The sequence below is a fragment of the Xiphias gladius genome, chromosome 3 (genome assembly GCF_016859285.1).
Source record: "Xiphias gladius isolate SHS-SW01 ecotype Sanya breed wild chromosome 3, ASM1685928v1, whole genome shotgun sequence".
In the NCBI taxonomy this organism is placed as follows: domain Eukaryota; kingdom Metazoa; phylum Chordata; class Actinopteri; order Istiophoriformes; family Xiphiidae; genus Xiphias; species Xiphias gladius.
Window position 1 is genome coordinate 13,821,831 of NC_053402.1, and position 18,644 is coordinate 13,840,474.

Genomic DNA, 18,644 nt, shown 5'->3' on the forward strand with positions numbered 1-18,644 from the left:
CTCATCTCAGCACCTGATCGTATCCTTTTTAACGCTTTGCATCTGCCCCTCGTCCCCGTCAACAGCATTTAAATCGAAGGTGTAACTCAGGTCTATTTAAATAACCACAAAGAGAACATTATACACAGTAATGCTCTCCGGTGCCAAAGCCTCAAACTGAGGCTTTATAGACTATTGCATTAGAGCTAAAATCATGAGGATTAATGTTTGATTACTTTTAGCATCAGTAATCCATTCTCTATGGGTGGACGTGGTGTATTAATGTGTGGCATTTACAAATGTCCATGCTGGTTGTTAAGGGGAATAATCAATTTGGATTTGACACACTAGGAGTTTCTTTGCAATAAATTATGGGAAGTTTAATCACTCAAGCATTTGGTTTGTACTCGTTCTTCCTTTGGGGGTCTTGATTCAGCAGGTTTGTTCTGAGAAGGGGCTGAATCCAAACAAGTTAGGTAACTTAGGCCCTGTTTCCTGTTTGGTTGTCAAAGACAGGGTTGATGGCAGACACATAAACAGTTTAGATTTTTAAAATGAAGTGTAACCGAGCCGTGATCTAATGGCTTAAATATGTGGTGTGGATAATTGCGTTATGGCGGGTTCGACTTTACAGGGAAACTTTCAAAAACAAAACCAAATAAAAAAAACTAATGAAAACCAAAGCTAGAACGGTCAAAATAAATATAAGAGTAGATTTGTTGAGCAAAGGACACTGTGGAGTCTTTGCCATAAAGTGCAGTTCAAGACTTTCTGACTAGAACGTAAGATTTTCTCCAAAGTGTCACCTTGTATAGATCTTTATTTTTGTGTGTTTGGCATCGTATTGTCCCAGAACCTATAGGATACACTGTATGTTCCCTAAGCAGTCGGTTGTTTTAAAGTAAAACACTTTATAAACCTCCTTAACTTGACAGTAAAATATCTTCTCACAGATCTTTTTAGTTTAACATTCATTCTATCATGTATTTAGCAAACAGACATGAGAGTGGTACTGATGATCTCATTTAATTCTCAGCCAGAAAGCAAACAAGCATATTTCCCAAAATGTCAAACTATTCCTTTAAGACAAAGAAAGAGTTGGACCCCAAAAAGCAATAAAATCACTCACATCCCTCCAATACATTTAAACCTTGACTAAACAAATATAACCTACTACGGAGTCTATGAGAAGATGTCTTACTTTTGAGTTCAGGAGGTTTGAGAAGTTTTGTTTTACGGTGTTTATGCAGGCTTTGGGAAACCAGCCCACCAGACTCAGCTGTTCACCATGAAGGAGATGCAAACATCTCTCAGCTCACACGGAGTATAAAGGCAACACTAAACAAATAAGAACTCATCTGCACTTGGCAAAAAAAAAAAAAAAAAAAAAAAGGACTAAACAGCTTATGAATCTGGAATTCAACCTGGATAAACGTAACTTAAATGCTGAAATTCAAAATGAAAAGACAACAAATGTCAAGATCCCACACAGATAAATTGTAAAGTTTATGAATAGCGTGTACAGAAGTGTGTTATGCATTAAATATACTGCATTGCAGCTTTAGTTAAATCCCGGGCTATTTCCAGTTTGCAGTATTATCACTCTTTCACACTCAGTCAAATAAAACACATGTGAGCTGCTGCAGATGCCAAAGGCTAAAAACTCGATAATTTTTACTCTACAAGCCCTTTTTTTTTCCTGGTGGTACAAATGTGCGTTGGCAATAACAGGGTTAAGATAACCCGACTTGTCTTTCATCTACAGATCTCTCTCCCGCTCTCTGCCAGTCCTCTATGATAACCTTTATTAAAATATTTTCCTCTGGCAAATCCCTGAGAAACAAATCATCTTTTTTGCAGAAAAGGGGGGTGAGGGGGGGGAGGCAGAGCAGGAAGGTTCGTCTGTCACATGGAGAAATACAGTTGCCTTGGCAACCCCTGATGGTTTTACACTGCGGCCTGGCATCAGAATGTCTGGTTAGGATAAGTTTGCTGGGGACATTTTGCGCTGAGCGGTCGTGTCAGCATTTTGGAGGTCTACTGAAAAAGGAGTGGGTCTGCTGGCTGAGGTTCACTCACCGCAAGCCCTCGCTCTCTCTACGAACCCAGGAATGGATCACAGAGGATTTTTCTGGTGACTGTAAGATCAGAGGAAGAAGAAGCAAGCACGCTTTACGGTGCAGGCTAAAGCCATGTTTTCTTTCCAGTGGTAAGACTCATGAGTGACACTTACTGCAAAAGTTAACATTGAGTAAAACCGATATCATAAATCCTGACAAATGAAACGGCAGAATGAGGCGTACAGCAGTGGAAATTCTTCACTCAGTGGCGCGGTGACTGATCTAGTTCTTGTTGTATTACAGCTTCATTACCTGAGTAATCCTGCCCTGTGTCAGCCAGTGTCCTCCTCAAAGAGGCTGGCAGCTCATGATGTGTGTGTCCAACAGATCAGAAAGGCAATCCAGTAAGTGATAGGCTGCTCCCCCAGTGTGGACAGATATGGTACTGCAAACACATCCATTCTTGGAGCACAGGAAGTAGGCTCGCAGCATCTGAACAGGCCGGCAGCTTCGGTCTCTTACGGAAGATTTAAAGTACCTCAATTAAAACAAGCATTTACTGGGAAATAAACGAAGAAAAATAAAGTAAAAGAAAAACTCGTTAAAAGGGACAGTTATTTAGCTTTTTGTTTTTAATAACTGAATTATTAGTTTTTCATTCTGACATGAATTTTCCTTGCCACATTAAAATCAAATCACAACACAGAAACCAAGTGAATAGGTTTATTGCCGGTCTGTTTTAACTAAGGCATGTTAAATAAGTCTCCCACCGTCTCGGTTGATTAAGCCAATATTCAGTCAGGCATGCCGACTTGCAGGAGTGAAATTCTCCGGCCCACACACACTGAAGAATTTCATATTTTACTGTATATTGAAATTACCGAAATGGTGGTTCAGTGGTTTTTACCGGTGTTTGTAAATGTGGCAGGGAAAATACCAAAGTTCTCCCAAAATTCAATGGAACCGTATAAGGGACACTTGGCTTAGATTCAATTTTCCTGGAACCTCAGAGCAACACCTGAAGCTTGCAAAACTGATTTGACGTAAGAATTTTATACTGAAGATTTTGTTGGAAACCTGTGTTGGAAAACAGGAGTTACGTGTTAAAGTAAATAAGAATAGTTTTTTTAAAAATTGAGTTTCATGGAAATCATGTTAATCATATTTTGGGTGTGTTACGATAAAAGACTTTTGGAGATGTGATAACTAAGAGTTTAGAAATTTTTTTTGTAATTATTCCCTCTAAACTTAAGGTGTGTCTTTCACTTTTACCCTCCAGAACTTAATTGGAAAGCGATAGAGCATACATTTATTGATATGTGCATATTACAACTAAAGTATCAAAACAGCTGTCAGTTAATATCAGAGAAGGAAAGGAGGCCTATAGGAGGAAGCTGGAGCCGAGACTGCTGCAGCACGACACCAGGGAGGTCTGGAGAGGTATGAGGACCATCACTGGCCCAGCAGTCAGACGGTAGATAGAAACATCGACGGAGCCAACGAGCTGAACTATTTCTTCGGTAGATTCGACATGCAGCCTCACACTCACCACTCTGATCAACAGCCAAGCCAGCAACAACGGGAGCTCCAACCCACTGACCATCTCTGCTGACCATGTGAAGAGGGTGCTGAGGAGACTCCGCCCGGCAAAGGCTGCTGGTCTCTGTCGAAGGGTGCTCAAGGCCTGCGTCCCCCAGCTGTGTCATACTCCAGCAACTTTCACCTCAGTTTACGTCTGGAAAAGGTCCCTGTGTTATGGAAGCCTTCCTGCCTGGTCCCTGTGCCGAAGAAGGCCCGTCCCAGTGCCACCAGCGACTATAGGCCAGTAGCGCTGACCTTGCCTTTAGAGAGACTGGTCCTGAATTTCCTCCGGCCATCGTTAAAGCCTTCATTGGACCCCCTCCAGTTCACCTACCAACCAGATGTCAGAGTGGAAGATGCCATTATATACCTGCTCCACCGTCCTTACACCAACCTGGCAAGGCCAAGGGATGCGGCCAGAATCGTGATCTTTGATTTCTCCACCTCCTTTAACACAATTCAGCCTTTCCTGCTAGGGAAGAAGATGACTGCCAAGCAGGTTGATGCTCCTCTGGTGTCCTGGATCGTGGACTACCTTACTTGACGTCCTAAGCATGCGCACCTTCAGAGCTGTGTGTCAGACAGTGTTGAGAATTAATGGAGCTCCACAGGGGACTGTCCTGCCCCTTTTCTCTTATCCCTGTACACCACAGATTTCAGGTACGACACGGAGACCTGCCACCTACAGAAGTTCTCCAATGACTCTACAGTTGTTGGATGAATCGGGGGGGAGGGTTTTGTCAGAGTGCCAGACGGTGGTGGACAGGTTTGTGGACTGGTGTGAGCCGAACCACCTGCAGCTCAACAGCAGCAAAACAAAAGACCTGGTGGTGGAGTTCAGGAGATCCAGGAATCCTGCTACTCATCTTTCCATTAGGGGTAGATATGGTGGAGATGGTAAAGGATTACAAATACCTGGGTGTCCACCTGGAAACCACACTGGAGTGGACCAGGAACTCTGCGACTCTCTACAGGAAGGGCCAGACTCGGCTCTTTTTCCCGCAGAGGCTCCGGTCCTTCAAAGCCTGCAGCAACATGCTGTGGATGTTTTATGAGTCTGTGGTGTCCAGCGCCATTTTCTACGCTGTGGCCTGGTGGGGCAGCAGCCTGACGGGGGCTGACTACAACAGACTAGACAAACTAATGCAGAAGGATGGTTCTGCCCGGGGGTTAGAGCTGGACCTGCTTGGCCAGAGGAGCACATTCAGCCAGAGGCTCAGAATGGCCCCACTGAACGCCACAGAGGGTCCTACCTTCCTGTGGCCATCCAGATTTACAATTCTTTCTCTTTCTGCACACCTCCATCAGTACGCTGCTGTTAAACTACTGTTAAATTTATTGTTGACCCAAACTACATTTTTCATTGTTACCTTTGCACATTACAGTTAATTTACTGATAAATCAACTTTTTTGCACTTTTGTCCATACCTTGATTCAACCTCACATATTGCTTTTTACTTTTTGCACATTGCATTTGTATATTTTTCTATTACTTACTTACTTCCTCTTTCCCAACTGCATGTTGAGCAGTTGTAACAAAGCAATTTCCCTACTGGGATCGATGAAGTTTATCTGATTCTGAATATTTGTTTGAATGTTGTTATCGTTACTCTCAGTAGCACTTCTAGCATCATCTGTTTTTATGTTTACTCCTGGTCTTTGTAAACTCTACGTTTGTTGTTATTGTTAACAACTCGACAAAATTTGACTCCGGTCATAAAAAAATACTTATTTTAAATTAGATGTATATGGTACGTTTCTGTGTTTCTATAGATTTTTGTGTTTTTTCCACTCTTTTCAAATGTAATTTCTATACTGGACATGTAACCAGAGATGAATCTAAGAGAAAAAAATAGGTAAGTATGAGGGGGGGGTCCACATTTTGTTGTTTATATGTTAATTGAAGATACAGTACGGGATGGAAAATTGCATAGATGTGTCATGGGAAAGTTGATGAAGAAGATAGTTGAAACAAAGAGACACTTCGCCAATTTAATGAAGAATTACAAAAAGGGCTGAGAATAGTGATTTCATTAATTTATTACTTTTCAAACTTAATCATCCTCATCCTCAATTCTTTGACTTCAAAACCCCACATACACATTTATCACAGAGATAAACACTCGGGACAAATGCAGCTACAAAAATAGTTTTGAAGGTAACATTCCTCACAACTGTCACCTTGCCAGTGCCTCTGGCAGAAACACAACAATGAATATGACAACCTGTGTGTACGAACACAAAGAAGACATGCAGTGATTCCCTTTGAGACTGCACTTACTGTAAGACTGTGAATTCCCAGTAGAACAGTTGCGGTAGCTGTGGTGTTATCCCACAGCAAACCTCTGCTGAAAGACCATGTACCGTTTATACAGCTAACCCCAACCCCAACCCCAACCTCAACCCCAATAAAGTGTCCAAGCCACAGAGGGCAAAAAACATGCTTTTTTGCATCATGCGGTGTAGATATTTACTTTATAAATTAAAGTGAAATGGTTCCAGTTTTTTCTGTGAGATGTTTACACTGAGTGCCTAATAAACATACATATCAGAAGCTACAAAGTTCCACGGCAACAATCATCCCTTGTCGTGTTCAAATCCATGCCTCAATCCTCGACATCCAGAGAGAAGGCAGGGTTAAAATCCACCCTTCATCCGACACAGTCCTCACAGACAGGGCAAGCGGCTCCCGAATCTCAGGCGGCAAGTCAGAAAAGGTGATTGTGAAGCATCTCTTCAGCGCTCACCTCGGCTAATTTTTGCAGAAGTCACTGCTGTCCTTCCCCTGCAAAGGACACTGGGCTTGTGTGACCAGGACAGACCGAAACAACCGGCTGAGTCACATTTTGCATTGTCACACCAGTTTGCAGAATTAGATTTCCCCCTCCACACTTCGCTGCGCAGCACCAGCCAGTTTTTGTTTTTTTTCTTCTTCTTCTTCTTCTTACAGGACTGAAACATGGCAGGGCTCACAACGTATTGCTCTGAGTCCAAATGCCGGCACTGAAAATTGATCAGTGGATTTCAATGTGTACCTGTGAAGAGATGAGGAGGCTGTCAGGCAACACACTGCATACAAAATGAATGGATAAGACAGTTATCTCTCTTGGCAAATCACAAATGAAGACGTGAATGAAAACGTTAACTGATCTAAAACTTTAAATCAGCAGCATACACGGCACAGTTGCCAATTTATTAGGTCATAAGTTCATTTTTCAGGCTGTAGTGTGTGATGCTGTTTTCGATGGTAAATGCATTTAGAGCTGAAACAATCAATCACTTACTCAATTAGATGATCGACAGAAAATTCAATGGCCCACAATTCTGATGATCAATGAGGTTTTTTTTTTACTGGATATAAATACCGAAAGCAGTTGAAGCGTCAGTTCAGTTGTAAACAATAAAAGCAAGCGAAATTTCAGTTGAAGCTGGAGCACTGTAAATAGCAGTAGAGTCGGCTGGCATGGAAGTAGTGACAGTAATTAAATTGAGAAGTAATAAATGTGTCGAAGTGTCAATTGCTGAAAGAGGTGTAGCTGTTGTTTAACTGCCCTCAATTCTTTAAGTGTCATTTAGTCATAAATATCTATTCAGGTGTCAATCTAGTATTTGATAATCAATTTAACTTCTTTTTTAAGCAAAAATGCAAAAAAAACAAAAACAAAAAAACAACATTGCTGTTGCGTTTTTCTACTTTAGTCTGTTTATATGATAATAAATTCAGACCGGTGATTGAAATTAGAGCCAGGCCAGTATATCAGCTGACATTAGCTTGTTGCAGATGTGTATGTATCAGTACCTGTGTTGGCCGATAGGTAACAAGAAATCAGAAATGCCAGATTAGGTTTAAGTTCATTTAAAACTGTCCACTGAGAGTGGGATCGACACCTCTCTGATACAAATTAAGACTGAACGTTATAACAGGCGGGATTTACTGCAGGACTGTTGTATTAGACTGCATTAGTTTCAGCCAGGTGCACCTAATACACTAGCAGCTGATTTTAAATGGAGTTAAAATCATCCACTATCTTTCTGCAGAGGACATATATTTAAAAAAACAAAAAACAAAACAAAAACATCTGTCGTTCAATCAACCTCCACGCAACAAATGTTTGCATTTAGCATGACTTCAGACAGCGCAGTGTGTTTATAACTAATTCAACACTGCAGGGCCTTTCCCCATCAGCTGTTGGCTCGTTGTCATTAAGAAGCTGGTAAACTGGAAACTTGACTGGTAAACTACAGCTTGTGCCTTGCTACTTAAACGAGGGTGAGGTGCTCGATCGATTACCTGTAATCTGACATTAAACATCATCGAGGCGACGAGGTAGATATAGGGGAACCTGATTCGCAGTCGCCATGCGAGATCGAAAAATATCAACAAAGTCCTCGTCAAGCCTTTGGAAAACGCTCCGTAGGACCGACCCGCGGAGCCCGAAAACCGGAGCACTAAATGAGTCAGACCCGCCATAAAGGCGAAGGCTGCCCCGGCGGTTTCTGTGTCAACTAGTGAGGCGAGCAGGCGAGGAAAGTGGTGACTGGTGAGTGACAGGTCATATTTTTATCGCTGTCTGACTCCGAGCTCCATTTTTTTTTTTTTTTTTTTTTTTTTTTTTAAATTAATTCATTATTTTTTTTTAAGACTGACTGGTTGTGTTGGCAGAGCTGCTCCACCCCGACAGCTCCTCCACCGATCCCTGTTATGGTCACCGGGAGGACTGATGACGGTGTGACACACGGATGTTGAAAGAATAGACCCAGGGCGCTGGTTTCCCCGAGTTCAGACTCTCAGGCAGACTGACTAGCAGAATATACAGGTACATACAGTTTATACATCTGATATAATAAATCAAACAAGACCTACCGGTAAAAGATCAATAAAAATTAGTTAAGTCAAAATAAACTAAATAATACATCATGTGCGTATACTGTATTCAACTTTTTTCTTTCCTTCTTTCTTTCTTTTTAGTTCTAACAGCCTTCTTGTTTTTGTTTTTTTTCTGAATTATGGTACCACATTCAAATACTTCTTGCCAATAGTGTTCAATACAACCACAAACTCAACAGATGAAATCCAAACTTTTCTCTTTATCTCGTTGCCTTTAATTATCTGACAATCTGTCAATTCATTTTACAGTAACTGATTTGAAAGCTTCCCATAGTCCAAAGCAACGTGTTCAATGTGTCAGTCCAAAACTCAAAGATATTTGATTTACAATGATACAGTACATAGAAAAGTAGCAAATCTTTACATTTGAAAAGCTGGAACCAGTGAATATTTGGCATTATGCTTGATAATGACTATCAAAATTGTTGTAGATTAATTTCCTCTCAACCATCCAACAGAACTCTTTCAGCACATTATATCTTTGTACTGTTTTTGGATCATTTGCTGTACAAAATGACTGAAATTTCTGAATCCACCAAAACAAAAGAATAATCATTAACCTGTCGTAACCTCAAAAACGCATTATACATGTTTTTATCCAGCACAAAGTTCCGGAGAGGAAATTCCTCTTTCATTACTCATACAATATTTTATCACCAATCAGCCATATCTTGTGTCAGTCTAATTTGCCATACACAGATGCCCAAACACATCATCATCGACATTATATCTTGATGCTCTTTCTGATATATTTATTTAGGGCATTTTCCCCTAATGATACCAATTTCTCCTAAGAATACACCATTGTTGAATGCATCTGAAGCTGAGTCACCATTTGGCAGACCAAACCATAACCCGGTTTCTGGTGGCTCTCAATGTACTTACATACGGTTCCATATATACCGTATATACAATGGACAACAACATAAATTTCTATATAGAGATCAAACTTAAACTGTAAACAGGGATACAAATAGTGCAAGGGTCTGTGGAAGTGCAGAGGTGCTGGAATAAATATTGTAATATAATCAGTTACTTTATATACATACCAGAGGCGGTATATGTAGTACATTGATTGATATACGTCTATGTGCATACAGCCGTTTTAGATTTAATATAATTTGTAGGTACAGTGGATTTTTTTTTTTTTTCGAGTGACAGGGTCATTGATTTAACTTGAGAGCGATGATGCATGGGAAGTGCAGTGAAACGTAGCTGAGATGGTTTTACCCCGACGAGGCAGGCCCTCCATCTCCTTTCTTAAAACATAAGACTGGTGTAATGCTATATTTTTGTTACTGTCAACAAATCAAATAAAAATATCAACACAAGCTATAAATTAGTCCATCTTTCAATACTTTACGAGTCCTCCGCCCGTCCATGGCACTCAACCCTAAGCCCATTTGTTCCTACTGAAGACATTAATATTTAAATATGGAACATGAATACATTGATTCTTTCTTTTTAAGGAAAAAAAAGGCTCAGTAATATCCTAAAACAGCTGAGCGCAGTAGTTAATACTGACTCACACAGGTGTATAAATTGCAATGGGGGACTATTTTCAGATGAGGATTAATACACATTCAGTGTTCTTGTGAGTATTGATGGCAGCAGGTTGGAGCACGTGGAACTAAAAAAATAAATTTAAATTAAAAAATAAAATGAAAAAACCGGGCTCAAATTCATCGTAATGAAGGAACCAGTGCAACAGTGTGGCTCACTGGTGTGTTTATAATTGTTTTTGAACAACAATTGAAATCAATGGCACAGAGGAATAAGCTGCTTTAGGTTTCAGCTACATAGAGAATACTTGTTTGGAGGAACAATTAAGTGTTGGCTTTAGTTTTTTCACGAGATTTGTTGACAGTAAGGAAAAATATGGTGTATCACCAGGACGGGTGCATGGCCTGGAAGGCAGAGTTCAGGGACAGCATCTCCCAACTCGGAGGCCATAGTAATCAAGAAGGCTTGTGGAGCTGACGTCAGTTCCTCACTCCGTGTTACACCCTAACTAGTCCGTCTTGTTCTTTACTTTCTATTATTTATTTTGACCAGCGGAGTTAAAATTCTCCGTTTAAACGACTAAACCGTCGATACGTTTTCTCTGATTACATTCTCTGAATTTAGAGAAACCGGCGGATTGCCAGCTGCTTGTTTTGAGGACGTTTCAGTGGGCGTATCAACCCCAGTGCACCGGATGCAGCATCTGGTGGTGGTGGCGGTGTCTAGCTTCATTTTTTTTTTCCTCAGGGGTGGTGGCCGCTGTTTTGCTTCACAGCTTCCCGATCAGCCTACGAAAGCATGGGAATGTCGAGAGGGAATTTCTGACTAAACTTGTCTTAAAGTGCTCGATAAGTTACTGTAAGTTTCCCACGAGCCCTTCTACATCCCAGGACCTCCGCCGTGAAACCAAAGGCCGTTAAGGAGACGTTGTTGGGACGTTTCACCAGCGAGCAATCCCGGACAAAGGAAACGAGACGTGCGAGCTAACGTTAGCTGGCTCCCCGGGCTAACTTAGCATTCCTCTAGCTGCGGCGCAATGCAGGCCATAAAGTGTGTCGTTGTCGGAGACGGGTAAGTTAACTGGATCGAGTTGACTATTAGTTCGGGCCTCCCACCTAGTGTTTTAACTCAAATGACGAATCGTAACATTAGCTGAAACCATTCGTCAGACTAGCTAACGTTAAAGGCTTTTACACCAGATTTTTTTTTCCAGACGGTTAAAGTTAGCTACCAAGCTTTAACTTTACCTGTTTATGTTACGTGGAAATGATCATTTACCCGTAAATCACCATCAATCATATACAGTGTATCTGATATAGCTAACCATTCTATTTAAAAATAGCTTGTACGCAGGTGTTTGGCTAATCTTTCACTGAAGTTAACCCGGTTACATTGTTTTCCTCATATTTGGGTGAGTCAGACATCGCCGGGCAGTTCACCTATTCCTCTAAACCAGGGTTTAAATTTGGCAATAGTTACTTATCCATTGAGAAACAGGAAGGGTTGAGCTCCTGGTTTATGTCTGTCATTTCACTGGTGTGAGCTGCCATGTAATTGCACTGTTATCTTGCACACATTTCTTGTTTTCAGCCTCTTAGGAGTTTTAAGGAAATCATGAAGGCTTTATCTGCAATGGCTGAAGATTGGTTAAGGATTTAAAAAATGAGCCAAGACTGTTTTTTTTGATATGTGACAATATGTGGGAGGTAAACACACATAACTTATGGGCCAGGGTGTGGTGGATACCACAGCAGCAGAGTCATTGATGGGCCTATGGCTGTGTTTAGTTAGTATATTTTCTTTTTTTGACTAAGGGGAACTTTTCAGTAGATATGATTCATACTAAATGGTACAACCGTTAAGTTTCATATTTGGCAAATACACTTCCTCTAGTGATCTTGTATGCATATCTTGCAAAAACCAAGTCCTGTTTTCACCATGTAGGTCTGTTTTTCCCACAGTAAGAGGGGAACAGGGTTCATTTAACAGTGTCTGGTTTTTGACCTGGAAGCTTGATTAGAGCTGAATCAATTGGTTGATTAAGCAATTAGCAGATTGATAGAAAGTTATGGAAATTCTGAGAATTTATTAATAGTAAAATTCATTTTACAAGCACAACTGCCAAGGGTTCACTGGTTACAGCTTCTCAAGTGTGAATATTTGCTGGTTTCTTAGTGTTCTGGACTTGGATCTTTGGGTTTGGAATCATAGGTTGGACAAAACAAGGAATCTGAGTGAGTCAACTTGGGCTTGGGAAACTTAGTGGTTTGACTAGAAAAGCGCTATATAAGTGCAGTCCATTTATGGGCATTTTGTTGATCAGATATTGACCCGCTCATGAGGTGCTACATAAGATCAAAGCCTAGTCCTACAAAAGGGGAAACAATACATATCCAGAATGGCTTTTTGCATCGATAACAGTCTTGTTGGGGTGAAATCATAAAACACTAAACAAGTCGTTTTCCCTCTCCTTCTCCCCTCCAGAGCTGTGGGTAAGACCTGCCTGCTCATCAGCTACACCACCAATGCCTTTCCTGGAGAGTACATCCCCACAGTGTGAGTATCCGAGACTGCAGCCCAGTGTGAATGATTTATTTATGTCTGACTAGGAGTCGATCAACACTAGCACCCCATCGTTTTTCTCTATCCTCGTTTTTCTGTACAGTTACTGCATAATTAACGTGGCATCTTACTTTTCAGTTTCTTTTTTTTGTTTTAATTTTTTAAATTTAAATTAATATTTGGTTGACTGCAGAAGAGGTTATAATCACTGCTGCGATTCAGGGAAATGGATGTTGCGGGAAGTTACGAGGAAAACCTGCACCCTATCTGATTCTAGACCAGCTGTGGAAACAATGTCCATCTGTGTCTGTCTGATCAGTCTGCATGGGCTGGCTCAGCAGGCAGTTACTAAACAACATTTTGGGTTTAGCAGAGCCAGATTTAATAGATGATGATTCATTTTTAAGGGAGAGCCAAAGAGGCACAGCAGATCAATCAAGAACTCGTTATCCACTATAACACTTCAGTGTTTATTTCCTGTCACATTTTATGTCTATATTATTTATTTTTACAAGTTTATATTAAGCATGATGTGTTTATTCTCACATCACCACTTCATCATCAGGTTTGACAACTACTCTGCCAATGTTATGGTGGACGGGAAGCCGGTGAACCTGGGCCTTTGGGATACAGCAGGACAGGAAGATTATGACAGACTCCGCCCACTTTCCTACCCACAGACGGTACAATAAAAAAACCAGTTTGACAATGCTGTGTTATATTTCACTTACTATTATTCTCTTTCATATGTGATATTTGCCTTGAAGTGTATTTTGATGCTGGTGGTGCCCTTACATAATCTTTCTGGAAGATTTGGGTGCTTAGAATGAATAAGGGATTTTTTTTTTTTTTTTTTTTTTTCCCTGCTGTTCTCAAAAGGAAGTGATTGTTATGGACTCTGACTGCATTGTTTTCTCTTTCTCACCAGGATGTGTTTCTCATCTGCTTTTCGCTTGTGAGTCCTGCCTCGTTTGAAAACGTCCGTGCCAAGGTGAGTTGATGCAGTGCCTGTGTGGAATAGCATGGAGGCTGTAAAGGCGTCTACATGGATTTGTTTTAGTACATGGCATGATGAGAGGGATCAGGGGTGATTTTGATTAGCCTATAGTTTTTCTCACGGGATGACTCAGATTTGTAAAGATTTATTTTTACCCTGGTTTCCGCTGAAAACCCAAATCAATTTATTTGCTCAGTAATCATTTAGCTAATTCTTTACAGTTTCATTATTAAAAATTGAGAGACTGTTTTTGTCCACGTCTAAGCAGAAATCGCTGATATTCTTTAATTAGCATATTTTTACTGCATTTATCTGACTGCTGGAGAGTGACGTAACACAGAAAAACAGACATTTAATGCTTGTCTGCTGTTTAGACATATTAATCAGATGTTGTGGGTGACACTGGTCTGGTTGGTTGATGCCAATGCTAGCTAACAAAATCATTACAGTTGAAAACATCACTGTAGCTGGAGATATAGCGAGGGTAGTGGGTCAGCCAGCCATCTTTGGCTGTAAGTGAGGGTATTTGGTACCAGAAAGGCGACTGTTTTTTAGCTTGAGGGATTGAAATGAAATAAGGCAGTCAGCATTTCTACAGAATCCTAACATGATGAGCAAAAGCACTGCGCTGACAAAGTGACAGACAATGAGCGCAGAGTGACATGTTTACTAATCTGTTTAATCACTTTGCTCTTCATTAAAATTACTACCTAAGAACCGTCGTGACCCATTTGTCAACACTATGTTTAAAACGGGGCTTTTAACTTAAGGAAGAAAGTTGACCACATTTTCAACAGACGACATTCCCAGCCACACATTAGTTGCACTGTCGTGTTTTCATTCCTGACAGGGACTGGTTCAGAATAGCCAGCATATACCCTCTTAGGCCACGTTCAGACCGACTTGAGGCCTGCATGACAAAACATGGCCCTCTTATTCATTTGAGTGGACCCAGTCCTTTTAACACAGCATGGTTGCCCACACAGGGGGCACTGACAGAACAACTGAGGGTCGTTGAAAAGGCGCAATTTTTGCTGCAACGTAACACGACGTCATCCAGCAAGGCCCTGTGTTGGCCAATCAAATACATACAAATGCACATTCCTGGTGGATTACTTTGTTACGGAAACACTGTATTATTCCTGTTTACCATGTGATCGCTGTGACGAAAGATAAAATAGTTTCCGCAGTGAATAATTTTTAGAATTGTAAAATCCTGTATGAGTATTGCAAACCATTGTGCAGTGTTTTGGCATCTGATAAGCCTTTAAATACATTAATCTGTAACTGGACCTCCCAGATTGTATTTCATTGTCTCACCAATACCTTAAACAACGCGTCCTGGCTAAAGCAGCCCTCTGTGCTGTTGTAATGCAGGGATGTTTTCAGTCTGAATCCCCAGTTATCCATCACTGCAGCTCGGGGTGACATGAGACAACTTATGTGTATATGAAGGCTTTATAGAGCCAATGAGACGATGAGTGCAAATGAAGAGAATGCCAGCTGAGCAGTATATGTACACTGCCCATAAGCTCCCAATAAATTATAAATAAACATTTCGGTCAGATTCAGCTGACTAGTTTCAGTTCCTGGTGAGACTTTCTCTAGCTATGGCAGCAGAAAGAGCTGCCCTCTTAACTGTTTTGAAGTGTATTGCATATATTGCAGCTTTAAAGCCACTCTAATCACAATTTTAATCACATGAGTACCCACTGGAAATTAAAATCCGACTCAGCAGGTTTTGGTTTTCTGGCCCACAGCGTTACTGTTTTGGTTCACTTGTCACTCTCATAGCGTTGTCCTTGGCTGCAGCAGGTAGCTCTGATAAGCCCACCGTACACTACCTGCTCAGCAACAAACAGCAGACAGACACAGTAAACAACTAGCTGGTGAACATAGTGGAGCATTTAGCTGCTAAAGAGCCAGATATTTCCCTCGGGAGTTAGTAGAGACCAAAAACTAGGCTAAAAGAGAGCGAATATTGGACTTAGATTTGCCAGCTAGCCAGAAAAATGACTCCCAATGAATGAGGATGATGTTGCTTTATATCTGCTGGAATTGTGAATAGGCTAATGTTTGTTAACAAGTGTAACATTATCTGAAAAAAGTGGTAATGTCGTGGTGTCAGTGTTTTGTTTACAGCTTGTTGCACTGCCCCTAAGTGGCCAAAAAACCCCGCTAGTGCTTTAAATTAAAGACAACGGGCTGTGCTTATGTGTTCAAGACAACAATATGGTATGAAAAGTTATACCTCCTAACCTCATCAATGTTGTGGTCTCTGCACAGTGGTACCCTGAGGTGAGACACCATTGTCCCAACACTCCCATCATCTTGGTGGGCACCAAGCTGGATCTGAGAGATGACAAGGACACCATGGAGAAGCTGAAGGAGAAGAAACTCTCTCCGATTACCTATCCCCAAGGACTGGCAATGGCCAAAGAGATTGGTAACAGCACTTGTCAACTTAACTGAGTTTCTCTGGGTTTTTTTTTTGTTGTTGTTTGTTGTGTTTTTTTCTGAAATATTTAAGGAAAACAAATATTTAAAAACTATTATTAAGCCAGTGGCTTTTTCTATACTTTTCCCTCAGGTTCCGTCAAGTACCTGGAGTGCTCAGCTCTGACTCAGCGTGGCCTTAAAACTGTGTTTGATGAGGCCATCCGGGCCGTCCTCTGCCCTCCACCTGTCAAGAAGAAGGGGAAGAAGTGCACTCTCCTCTAAGACTTCCTCCACTTGAACCGGTTACACGGGAACATGACCGCTAGTGGTGAGGGTGGCTAAAGACACAGGAGAAACACACCAGTATACACACAAAAACAATGTACTTCAGTTTCTTTCCTTCCATAAGTGTAGCTACAGCAGTTATACCAACCGTTTCCATGAAAATTTTGACATAGGGTCAGATTAAGGAGGAGGGGTTCGATGATTATAGACCCTAGTTCTTACCTAACAACGTATACTGTATAGACGAGACTATGAAATTATGAAATTCTTGAGGCCTTCAGAAATGGATTGGATGTTTTGTAAAAAAAGGACCGTGGAATGTTTTCAATTTGTTCTTCCACTGGTTGTCCACCTTTTTTTGTTTACAGTCTTGGTTGTTTGTTTTGAGTGGAAGAAATATTGCCAAATACATTCTGCACACATACTGTATTTTAGCCGGAAAAAAAAAAACAACCTATGTTCTATTGTCTCAAACCTTTAAACCTTCAAAATACAGCTGACAATTATTTGCTGTTGTGTGCTGCTGTTTGTTCAGCTCCATGACCAATGGCATAATATTAATTTCAGTTTCACTTTACGAGGGCAGTCATGTGTCATCGCACTGTCATCAAGGAACTTGGAGTAACCATCTGTGAAGTTCTTTTTGCCTCAAAATTACTGTTCCTGTACCATAATCTCTCAAAAAAGGAGTTAGTTTTCAGTCCTAGCACATGATTCATGTTGGTTCATTCTCATGGATCGAATGACGCCTGAGACATACTGAAAATTCAGACTGGGGAAAGGTCTGCTGACACCAACAGTGCTATTAATCCCTGAAAAATCAAAAATGATCCAGTATTTTATGTGTTTGGCTCCAATCGGACCTGTTAAGTTTATGGTATTTTTCTTTCCTCTTTGCAATATTTCCCTAGAAATGTCTGAACTGTATAGCTGCCCTTGAGTGCAAAGCTGAAAACTTTACTAGATATTGGATTAGAACCGTTTAGGTGTTTTGGTGGCGGGGATCAAGAGCACCTTTAATGCTCTGTGGGCATTTATCAGAAACCTTTTGTGCAGCACATTTGATTTTTAATAGCATCACTACTGGCTAAGCAATGTCACTAAGAAGAGCATTTATGCCTGCTAATAACAGTAACAAAGCTACTGTCGGTTATGGTGTAGTATACCGTGTACTCATTTTTGTTATAATCATGTGATTGACTATTTTGTATCTTTCTTCACAGAAGTTACACTTCACTCACTGTATTGTTAAACTAACACTATGAATATCCTTTGTTTATTACCTCTACAGTTAACGCTACCTTAATCTCCCTACAAGCCTAGCTTTTTGTAATTAATGCTGATAGCATGTATGTGCAACATATACTGAAAACTAAGATTAGAATTGCTACAGTTATATTTTTTGCCTATTTACAAAATGTATTTGAACTACTAGATCAGGGGTTAAGTACATGTTGCTCATCTGTATTGTATTCAGACATCAAGCTGTGCTTTAATTCAAGCCAATGTTGTGACTCTTTAGTTTTATGGATGAAAGCTATTGTCACTTTTTGAAAAAGCCAATAAATTCCAGGAAAACACTCTATTCTGCCTCTTTGTTGGGCAATGCAACCTCAGTTTTCCCTTGGTGCAACATTGAAATCACCAACACAAAACTAGAGCTGCAACAATCTGTCAATTAATTGGTCGACATAAAATTAATCAACACCCATTTTGTTAATCAAATAATTGTTTTAGTCTTTTTTGTGTCAAACATGATAATAAAAGGAATATATTTGGATTTTGGACTGTTGATTGGACAAAACAAGACATTTGAAGACATCACCTTGGGCTTAAAGAAGTTATAATGGGCATTTTTCATTATTTTCTGACATTTTAAAGAGAAAACAATTGAGAAAATAATCAGCAATTAGTTCATAGTGGAAATAATCATTAGTTGCAGCCATACACAAAACAATCAGAGAGTACTGTTGATGGACGTACATTTTGTTGAAGCCTGAAAAACTGCTAATGCTTCACACTGACCTTACTGGAAAATGTAGATGAAAAGAGTGAATGTGGAGGTTTCAGATTAAAATTCGGTTCCAGAAACTGTTTGGGTGGTTTCCTGCCTTTTTATTCAATCCTGCAGGTGAAAGGGGGGAAATAAAAAAAGAAAAAAGAAAAAACCCAATGAAACAGCCCCCTTTCTCCGTCAGACTGAAGTAGACTCGACATCCAGTGAGGGAATTTTCACACAAAACTAAACGACATTTAGGTTGGAACTTTTCCCCCTTATTGTATAAATTTGGTCAGGCTGTGTGATTAAAAGCTTGCCTTTGTTCATATATATAATTTTTTTGTTTTGTTT

At 40.4% G+C, this 18,644-nt stretch overlaps 2 protein-coding genes and 1 long non-coding RNA gene across 3 annotated transcripts; 2 read left to right on the forward strand and 1 right to left on the reverse strand.

The window, feature by feature from the left end:
• Positions 1-5,618: 5,618 nt before the first annotated feature.
• On the reverse strand, positions 5,619-8,114 carry LOC120805847 (small integral membrane protein 10-like protein 2A). The gene is made up of 2 exons (XM_040156474.1): positions 7,912-8,114; positions 5,619-6,655 (listed from the first exon to the last, which is right to left on the reverse strand). Exons 1-2 carry the CDS (start codon positions 8,089-8,091, stop codon positions 6,635-6,637), a joined length of 201 nt encoding a protein of 66 aa, XP_040012408.1. The 5' UTR covers positions 8,092-8,114; the 3' UTR covers positions 5,619-6,634.
• Positions 8,045-8,538, forward strand: LOC120805856. The gene is made up of 2 exons (XR_005709608.1): positions 8,045-8,161; positions 8,263-8,538. It is a non-coding gene; the product is annotated as an uncharacterized LOC120805856 (long non-coding RNA).
• Positions 8,539-10,520: 1,982 nt separating this feature from the next.
• Positions 10,521-18,390, forward strand: rac1b (Rac family small GTPase 1b). The gene is made up of 6 exons (XM_040159107.1): positions 10,521-11,082; positions 12,496-12,567; positions 13,139-13,256; positions 13,502-13,564; positions 15,857-16,016; positions 16,161-18,390. Exons 1-6 carry the CDS (start codon positions 11,048-11,050, stop codon positions 16,289-16,291), a joined length of 579 nt encoding a protein of 192 aa, XP_040015041.1. The 5' UTR covers positions 10,521-11,047; the 3' UTR covers positions 16,292-18,390.
• The last annotated feature ends 254 nt before the right edge of the window (positions 18,391-18,644 follow it).